This window comes from Rhagoletis zephyria, unplaced genomic scaffold (genome assembly GCF_001687245.7).
Source record: "Rhagoletis zephyria isolate East Lansing unplaced genomic scaffold, Rhagoletis_zephyria_1.1 Rzeph_scaffold_16890, whole genome shotgun sequence".
In the NCBI taxonomy this organism is placed as follows: Eukaryota; Metazoa; Arthropoda; class Insecta; order Diptera; family Tephritidae; genus Rhagoletis; species Rhagoletis zephyria.
In genome coordinates this window covers 1,589-11,405 of record NW_016173953.1, presented here as the reverse complement: position 1 = coordinate 11,405, position 9,817 = coordinate 1,589, and the positions used below count along the sequence as shown (strand labels likewise).

The following is a 9,817-nucleotide window of genomic DNA, read 5'->3' as shown; positions in this document are numbered from 1 at the left end:
AATTATTTTCGGAATTCCGCTTCGAAAGCGGCAATGACAACGACGACAACGACGACGATGAAGCCGCGCGTTTGCATAAACAAATCCAAGCTTCGATTAAATAAAAACAAAAAGAAATAATCAACGGAAAATGCAAACTGGAAGGAAAAAAACGGCGAACAACACCTTCGATAAACACAATTGCAGCGCAAAAATTAACAAACAAAAAAAAAACGCAATAGCTGCGCCGACGGCGCTCACTGCAGCTCGGATAGCAAATAGCTAAAAGTCAACGACAGTACGATGTGGCCAAGCCAAACCCGGCCAGCTCATGCCGCAACAGCTGTGTCCGCCGTTCAAGCTGCATCAGACGCGTCAACGCAAACCAAACTTGTATCGCACAAAATAAATAAATACAGAAAAAAAGTACAAGTATATTTCAAATAAAATCGAATACACGTTTATCGCTGGAATAGCAAAAGGCAAATGATATGTATAAAAATAAAAATAAGAAATTAAGCAATAACCAGCGCCTTGCAAATTAAATGCGATAAAATGCTCGAGAGCACAGGTGAGATGCGCGCGCGGAGGACGCGATCATCTTTGTCGCCACAGCAGCACAACGCACAAGCGTGTTGCCAACCAGCTTACTTGCTTTTTGGCTTGGCTTGGCATGGCTGAGATAAATGCACGATTCGTGTTATGAACCTGTATGCGTACGTACGTATGTATGTATGTTTGTACCTTCAAAAACAATGCAAACTCACTCAAAATATGGTTAGCAAATGAATGAGCAACGCGCATTGCCCAGCCAGCATCGTTAACGCCGCTGCTGATTATATGTATACATGTATGTAATTCGGTAGTCATCATCCATCCGCAAGGCAAGCCAGTCAGTCAACTACACTCTTAGCCAGTTATGCAGTAAGTCAACAGCAGACAGTGGATGCTAATTTGCCGCACTGTGACGCCTCTGAGTCAAGCGTTTCACGGGCATACCGATATGCGAGCGCGAAAAATATTTTACTTAACATTCTCGCATGTTTAATCAGCATACAACGCCCCTAAAGTGCGTCACTTGATAAGAACAAAAAGATAACGACAATGCTTCTGTTCGTAAACATAATAAAAAAAACTGGGACTCGTGACAATGGCAGCGGCTGTTTCGCGTAGATTTTTCGTTACTACGGTGTAGAATTTCAGGTCTGAAGGAAATCAGCAGTAGGCTCTAGAATCGACAAGCTAAATCGAAATCAGGTTCCACGGAGTGGTAGTGCGTACCTCGTAACCACTCGGCCACATCGGCTCTCTTTCTAAATAATATGTATGCCTAAAAATATGCAACGTTTCCAGGGCAACATTTACCAGTTATTAAACAAACGCCCAACCTTGGAAAAGACCCGCGAGTAAAACATCGCCTCACATCATCACTATGCCACGTTAAAGCTGCTTTTGACAAAGCAAATCATTCAGGTAAAGTCTTTTCAAAGAGCGTACAATTGCGTACGAATGGACACAAACGTTCCACCCCTGAAAGTATTTGACGCGGATCACGCTGCTGGTAGCAGAGGAAGATTTTTTCTATTTCGTTCCACCTAGCTCTAGACTGCCTTTCCATTTTATTGTACAAGTTTTGATGTGCTTATTGCAGCCAAGGTGTCATATAGTCTGTGCTACCTGCGCGCCTTTTCACAATTCAGCTGTGTTCTACATCCAGTTGAATTCCACAATGGACGTTACGGATTATGTGCCACGATTTTAACAGCAAGGCGTTCCGCAAGTAGGTCAATGGACGGCAGACTAACAATTCTTTCTAGAGCAGCCGTCAGAGATTGAACTTTCTTCATTAGAATAAAGAGGAAGATAGTGCGAAAGTAAACTAAGTTAATTTTTAGCAGTTAAAACGGCTTAAACGTCGTCCAGCATCCAATATTTTTGATTATAAGTTAATCGTTTGCTGGCCTAAAAGGCAACGTTAAACTAAACTATGCTGTTACGCAGGCCAATGAGCTTGAACTTCTTTACTATAAACTCCCGGATGCAACTAAGGCAACTGAGTCGGCAGCTTCTCAAAACTGACGTGTAAATATTTTCATCGACCGAGAGGCCAGACATCAGGGCAGTAATGGTTATTATGGTAAATTCGTTTTGTATTCGACAATGCGTCAATAGACGAGTGCCGAGACACAGAGTAATAGAAGGTAATGGGAAGCTCTCCATATCCTGAATTCCAAAATGTAGAAATACAATGCATCAATCTTTTATTATTTCTGATCCACAGCAGATGGACCTGTCCAATATTCGCAACCACGCCTGGATGCGAATAGCAATTAAGGTTGCGCAAGCTGGACTTTTTAATCTATGTACAATACTTAAGGAACAAGAGAGACTGATGCTTTGTATATTTGCATTTTGGAATTCAGGGATTATCAATTACCTTATGGGATACGTGAACATTTTGCATGGGAGCCAAGGTCACGCTTTCAAGTTTGGATTGTAAGATATGTAATATTTTGGGAACTTACGTTCAAGTTAGGACTGACACGGAGTGAAAAAAAAACATCTGACGAAGGTAATTCTTAATCCGCACTAACTAAAACGTCTCCTGCGACATTGTCAAACTTTCGAAAGATTGCATCTTGGGTACATTGGCTTTGGTTTCTTCTCTTCGCTGAAGGAAATTGCAGACACAAAGAATGTTAGAAATACCCAAAAGGTGCATCATAACCAAGGTGTATTTCTAAGCCGCTATTTTCTTGATAGATCTTGCGGCTAAGCCAAAATAACCTAACCTCAAAGAAATAAAAGTCAAACGTGCGAAAACCATTCGAATATTTTCAAGTAAGTATACTTAGTCTTATCCCTTAACGCTTATGGTAAAAGAATTGCGTCTACGACTTTTTCTCCTGAAACACATACATCAATATATACAGTGGCGAAAATATAAATAGAGACGCAAGCTTTCGTTACTTTTCTTTTGTTTACTTAATCGTTTTTAGGAAAATATAGCTCGTTGTCAAACAATAAACATGTAAGTCCGAATTTCAAAGTTCATACCAAAATTTGGAAAATTCGATGGTTCCATCGAAATGGTTCGATGCGAGTTGGTTGATTTTTGGATTTTTTTTTTGAATGTTATCTACTCATTTTCTCTAAATAAAAATAAAATCTCGAACATACTTTGTATGGAAAAGTGAGTAACGCCACGTCTCTACGTATATTCTCGTCACCGTATAAGCTTGGAACTTGAAATATTTTCTGATTTTTTTTTAACCTTGTGAGACATCAACGAGAAAATTTAATTTAAAAAAATCAGGATTCTCTGCATGAGTTTGACCTTAAGTCCAACCAATTTCTACATCGAAATTTTTAAGAGGTTACCCAGCAAACACAGTCCCTAACGTTAGAGAAATTTAGATTTCTATATAAGATGTCTAGGGTAATTCTCGAATCGATGACGAAGTTATTTTTAAGTTCAAATAATTCATTATTATTTTATTGCGAATACATTTAATACAAATTTTACAAACAAAAACTTTTATTTTAAAAAAGCAAAACAGCAGCTCGAAATTTACATTCGAATCACATTAGAATTCGATTAGAGAATTAATATATTCTCGAGTCGAGAACTATGTCCCATCTTTGTAGAGATCCCTATGATTCTCGATAGTTTTTCGAGCCGTTCTCTAACGTTTGAGATTGGAGAATGTGGCTCGTTCCCCAATCATTCTCTAATCGGTAACTAATCTCAATGTTTGCTGGGTATCACTTTAAATAAAAGTAATTATGCAACAAAATAATTTTTTAATGGCATTTTAATTTTGTGAGTTTCGTTTTCCTTAGTTATTTACTGAGTTTGCTCTTATCTGTTGTCATAATAAATGTATCATACATATACATACATACGAGTTTACTGAAGACTGGTTATCTCAGCAAAGTTCTAATTAAAATTATTTGTATTAAAAAAACAAGAATAACAAAATGCACAGACGATGTCATACAGAATCCGAAAACAATGCAGTTTTAGTGTGAGTGCTGAAGAAAGAGGTCGCTTCTTTGCATGAATAAATATATAAAGAGCTATGTACATACGAAAAATAGTTGCCTTTAAGCAAGAGAATTACTATAATAAAATATTCTGCGTTGGTTGTGCCTTTGCAGTAAGATATGTAAATGTGTAGAGTAGGGCCGCTAAAGATAGGAAGGACCGGAGTGTGATTTTTTCTCTAGTTCAGAGGTACAGTTTACCGAACTGGAAACAGAAGTCAGCTTAATTAAATACGTAGATAAGTATCAAAAAAGTAGCAAATGGAAAGAAGACTTGGATTGCTAAAGGCCTGTCAGACGTGGCAACGGAAGTGATTTTGAAACTCTATCCAGCTCAACAATTTCAAAGGTGACTGCAATACATATAAGTAATTTTGTGATTATTTTCTTAGAGTCCACTGGACCCCACGTAAGCAAAGCGTTATTATTAGGAGGAGTGACCGCAACGGGTTAAAACGTGTTTGTAGTATCATCAGTAGAAGTTGTCATTAGCCTTAAGTTCACCTGCGGCACACCCATTACTTTGCAATTTGCAACAACTACCAACAAATACAAACAACAGCTACTTGTGAACTAAATAAATCATTTAAGTAAACTAAATAAATAAATAATCATCAGTATGCATATATACCTGTATTATACATATACTACTTACATACATATATACGATTCATATACACACATGTAGAACTACAAATATTGCACTTACCGTGTAATATCCTCAGTGCTGACGGCACGTGGCGTTCCAGGTGGCACAGCGGCCAGTACATTCGATGACGCATACCTAGATGCTGGTTCTATAATTCGTGTAATTATCAAAAACCACAACGAATAATTGAACACAACACGCACACACAAACATTGCATTTTTCGATGGCATTTGTATTACAGAATACGAGAATATTTGTACGATTTGTAAGTATTTTCGTTTGTTTGGTAGTTTTTGTTTTTGGAAAACAAAAATGTGTGAGATAGTAGGATGAGAAGAGGTAAAAGAATTAAAATGGTTTGCTGATTATGATTATATTTATGTATATACAGAAATTTATACACAACTAGTTGGAAAATTTTAGGAATTAAAAAATCTAAAGTAAAATTCACTTAGGTATTTGCTATAGATTATAAATAGAAAACAATTTGTGCTGGAAAGGAGGAAAGGAAGTTCCAATTTTTTCCCCCTTAAAAATAATTGCTTTTCGTAATTTCCGCAACGTGCTTGTGGCTGCATTAAACTAAAGCAAACAAATAAAAAAAAATATTGTGAACAGAAAAATCGTACAGTTGCAAGTAATTTCCAATAACTTTTCATAAACTGCTAGAGGCTAACACATGAAGCAACGCTGGCGAATTCATGCACGCAGCGTGCGCTAATGCACAATACGTGACGCCAATCGAAAAGCGAACAAGTTGAATTTTGTATTGTACATATTTGTTTTGGGCTTAGACGGATTGGAACGAAAATAAAATTATTATAGCGTTTTCAAGCTATTTGCATACATAAAATTTGTACTTTAGCATGCGTAAATAATATTTGCGAATACGTATAAATAAAAATGTATAAAATTGAAAACTAGCGCAAATGGCATAGCGACCAATGTGCAATAAAAGTTTTCAGCTTTAAGAGAAAACAAAAAAGAATGAACTGCTAGAAGCATTAAATTCAAAAGCTACCTTATACGTTTGCAAATATGGATGCTGTTTGTATATACATACGTATGTACATATGCCTGTGTATAAATATTTACTTAAAGACGAATAAGCTACGGTGGCGTAAAGAGGAGTGATTGCGAACATCAAAGAAGTTGTTTAGCTCATAGATTTTATTAGACATGGGGCTATATTTCATATTTATGTAGACTATTCGATATGGGATGGAAATGCTTTTTTGATTATTTGCACAAATATTTAATGTTGTATTTTTTCAGAATTGTAAAGGAGCTTTACTTCTAGGCCCGAGAACTTCTGAACACATGGAACTCAAATTCATATCGTATGTTTCCACTGGTGTCTACTGTGCAAAAAAAAATCCGTTGACTGACGCCCTAAAACAGCCCGATATCATTTAGATCGTAAAAATATTAATCACTGAAAAATAAATGCTCGATCCTAAAATTGGGGGGACACCTAGATGGCAAAGGGAAATAATTTGATCCAAAAATTGCTCGATACAAAAATTGCTCGTATTTACAGTTCTATTTGATTCAAACAATGTAATTTCGCCCTGCTCTTCGCCATCACTGTGTTCACTTTGCTGGGCATTTCTATACATGGGCATTCGTGGTAAGAGCATCCACTTTCACAAAAGGCTACGTCTCTGTTCTGATCTGACAACTGCGTCTTTTATTGCAGCATTTGCTCACTTCGTCGGAAGGCGCGTATTTTCTTCTAAAATAGTGGATAAACGGACCAAAAGGACCATTGTAAAATAGTTTGTAGGTTGTTCGAATTCGCGGGGGATTTCTCGCTCCACTTGTGTATGGATGGCATATAGAAACCACCATTAAAAAGGCTTTAAATTCCACCTCAGAACTCGCTGACAATCATAAGTTTAATTTTGAGAAACTTAAGGGTAATAAAGCTTGTATAGAGAAGGAAGCAAGATCAGAAAATTAAAAATACCTCAATGGGTGAAATAAGGAACGTTTCTAAATAAACGCTCCCGGGAAATATTTTCTTGGTAGTAGATCTTCCAATAGCCAATGAGAATGCCTTGAAACTTTGGCCATTCTATACAAATAAAATATTTATAGTTTAAAAAACTAAAACCTCGCTATTAAAATTTCCATTCGTACTGTTATCAGGTTACTTTAAGAATGGAAGTTTAAACAAATTCCCATTCGTATTGCCATCAGGTATGTAACTTGAGAATAGAAATCGCTGCATCTTTTAGGCGCATCAATATTACATAGTTGCATCCCGCTATCCTAAATAAGGGCTCTTGGAAGGTTTTTTTCTTAATTTTGCAGACGAGTTACATTCACAAAAATAAACAATTCGTTGAAATGAAATTTACTGGCAGACATAACGAATTTTTTAGTGATGTATTGGCAAAATAGTTTTATACTTAAGTCATTTTAAAGACCAGTATAATTTTCATTAACAGGACTGGCATTAGGGAGGAGGTCGGGGTAATGAATTTCTCAGACAATTATAAAAAAATGTTCTTCAAAGTTTTTTAAAATACTTAATCTCAGAAAATGCGTAAGAATAAGTGTAATATTCTAAACAATAGTTCGACAAGTTTTAAGTGGTCATCTGTTCATTTAGCTTCTTTGATTTGTAACTAAGCGCCTTTCTGCATACAGATGCCAAAATCTTTGTATATCTGATGAAAGCAATCACTCCCCGGAACACATTTGTTTAGATGACTATGGTTAAATGTGCATAAATTTAAATATTTATACACATACATACATAGACCTAAATATAAGTAACATGTAGCAATAATTTTGCAAATGTGTGCTAATTTTCATTTTAAAGAAATTAGCTTGAGGTGATTTATCGCTGAGTCTAAGACTAGCACGTGTGCTGTTTATATAACGTATTGTGCTTGTATGTATGTATGTATATTTGTACGAGTATGCAGTATGTATGCAGTTTGTCTTACGAGGCAAAGGTGAATGGGATCTGGATGTTGATGCTACAACACCAGCTGCTGTGGAGGAGGCGGGTACTGCGGATTGAATATTATTGTTGATGTTATTAGTGATAGTTGTGTTGCTCGTGGCATTGTTGTTGTTCGTGGTGATAGTGGTGGTGGTGATTGAGGGTGATGGTGAACGAGCAAAATCAACAACAGTTTTTCCAATATTATTAATCGCACCTGTTGAATGCGAATTAATCTGCCCGAATTGTGACTGTGATGAGCTGACTTGATGTTGCGTCTTGCCAACGATCAACGTTACTTTGTCCGTAATTGACTTGAGTGTGGCAACCGCTTGCTCATGTGTCACATTTTCCAAATTGGTTTCGGCCTGTGAAAGAAATATGCAATATATTTATGAGAAAAATGCGCCACTAGTAACAAATAACATATACATACCGCATTTGTGCGCACCGCAATCAGTTTGTCGCCGATCGACAGGCGTCCATCAACCGCGGCGGCACCGCCTTCCATGATTTTCGTCACATAGATACCGTTATCGCCCGGTATATGTTGATTACCAATACCGCCGGCAATGGAAAAGCCCAAACCTTTGCTGCCTTTCACCAAATCGATCTCGACCACTTTCGGACCGGCAGCAGCAGCCGCTGCAGCGGCAGCACTCCGCGGCAAGGTGGCCGATGAGGCGGCAGTAGCGTCACCAGCACCGCCACCGCCGCCACCACCACGTTTTCTTTTCACATGCAATTTTACCACATTGCCGGCCTTCTTAAGCGCATCCACAGCGGACGCGTGTGGCACATCAACCACAGAAACATCATTCACCGATACAATGATATCGTTAATGCACAAACGGCCATCGGCTGCGGCGGCACCGCCCGCTATAAGTTTCGTTATATAGATGGATGTGTCCGTGCCGATGTGAGGATTGTCTGTACCGCCTGCAATCGAAAATCCAAGCCCAGAATTGCCACGCTCCAATGTTATATCCTCATATTGCCAACTCTCATCACCGTTCACCTAGAAAAATACGAAGGTAAGGAGAAAATGTTAGTTAATAAATTGTAAGAAAACTATTTGATGAAATGATTTTAATGTGTTTTTTTATAAATAATAATAAGTAGCAAGACCATAACAACAACAGCAAAGGACATAATTTTACTGCTGCACATGAGGCGACATGGTTACAATGAAGTCAATATATATGATAAGTCACATTTTCTTATACATAAGTGATGCAAATAGAGACTTGCTTGAAGAGGACAACACAAAATGAGAGTAAAAACGAGGACAAATAAAAGGGAACACAAATCGAAATGAAATGCTATTAATTGTACGAATGTAAAGACAACAACAACACAAACTGGTGAGTGTGGCAAAATTGGCACAATTTCACAGATTTAAAGAATCAATCATGACGTCTACAGTCGCCCAGGTGGAGGTGCAAATTGTGCCAATTTCTGACAGAACACTTGTTATAACGCCCAGATCACCTAAGTAACACAATCACCCATCAGAGCAATCAAAAACCAGCAACCAATGCAGTTAATCGAGAGCATTCAAAACATATTAGTCAATACATACGGACATGGATATGTACATGTCTACACAAGTTGGCATTAGTTAGAACAAATCGACCAAAATACTTGAAAGACTCAAAGAATTTTTTGTTTTGAATTGTTGACAATTCTCTGTATCCTAGTGCGCAGCTTACCTTCATCGATGATGCTCTGTGTATCTGAAAATTAATAAAAGCAAATTAAGAAATAACAAAAGAATCAAACAGAAGCATAAGAAATTACAAAATATAAAAAGAATACTTATTAGGAGAAAAATATGAAAAGAAAAATATTGCAAAGTGCAAAGTTCTTTGACATTTGAATGACACAACAGAAACGCCCAATGACGAGCCAGCAGCAACAGCGGCTGTTGAGCAACATCAATGGCAATAGGCCGCCGATGTTGATGCCACTGCCGCTATCGTCGCTCCCATCCCATCGCCAAACATAAAGTCCGTGTATGTACTTATGTAAATATGCAAATGCTGCTCTATTCTGACGACCCAATTCACTTAAGGAGACTGTGAGGCAGCAACATTCACTATGTATTTGTTGGACAACGTTTGTATTTCCGTTGTCATTGCCGTTTTTTTTTCTGTTGTCTGTTGTCAGCAATATTAAAGTACTA

At 37.5% G+C, this 9,817-nt stretch overlaps 1 protein-coding gene and 1 long non-coding RNA gene across 3 annotated transcripts; one reads left to right on the top strand and one right to left on the bottom strand.

Moving 5' to 3' along the window:
• The first annotated feature begins 3,991 nt into the window (after positions 1-3,991).
• Positions 3,992-4,650, top strand: LOC108379637 (uncharacterized). Its single transcript, XR_001849501.1, has 2 exons — positions 3,992-4,148; positions 4,210-4,650. It is a non-coding gene; the product is annotated as an uncharacterized LOC108379637 (long non-coding RNA).
• LOC108379636 (disks large 1 tumor suppressor protein-like) lies at positions 4,650-9,366 on the bottom strand. Of its 2 annotated transcripts, none has more exons than XM_017635982.1 (4): positions 9,345-9,366; positions 8,069-8,650; positions 7,634-8,000; positions 4,650-4,823 (listed from the first exon to the last, which is right to left on the bottom strand). In XM_017635982.1, exons 1-4 carry the CDS (start codon positions 9,348-9,350, stop codon positions 4,732-4,734), a joined length of 1,047 nt encoding a protein of 348 aa, XP_017491471.1. In that variant the 5' UTR covers positions 9,351-9,366; the 3' UTR covers positions 4,650-4,731. The 2 variants fall into 2 exon arrangements, with proteins under 2 accessions (XP_017491471.1, XP_017491472.1); XM_017635983.1 differs by having other exon boundaries at positions 7,850-8,000.
• Between the last annotated feature and the right edge of the window lie 451 nt (positions 9,367-9,817).

Excerpts from the sequence above, each read along its gene's own strand:
- LOC108379636 (XM_017635982.1), bottom strand. Across the intron at positions 8,001-8,068 it reads TTGCGGTGCGCACAAATGCG|GCCGAAACCAATTTGGAAAA; the intron begins GTATGTATATGT and ends TTTCTTTCACAG. Across the intron at positions 4,824-7,633 it reads ATCCCATTCACCTTTGCCTC|AACCAGCATCTAGGTATGCG; the intron begins GTAAGACAAACT and ends CACGAATTATAG.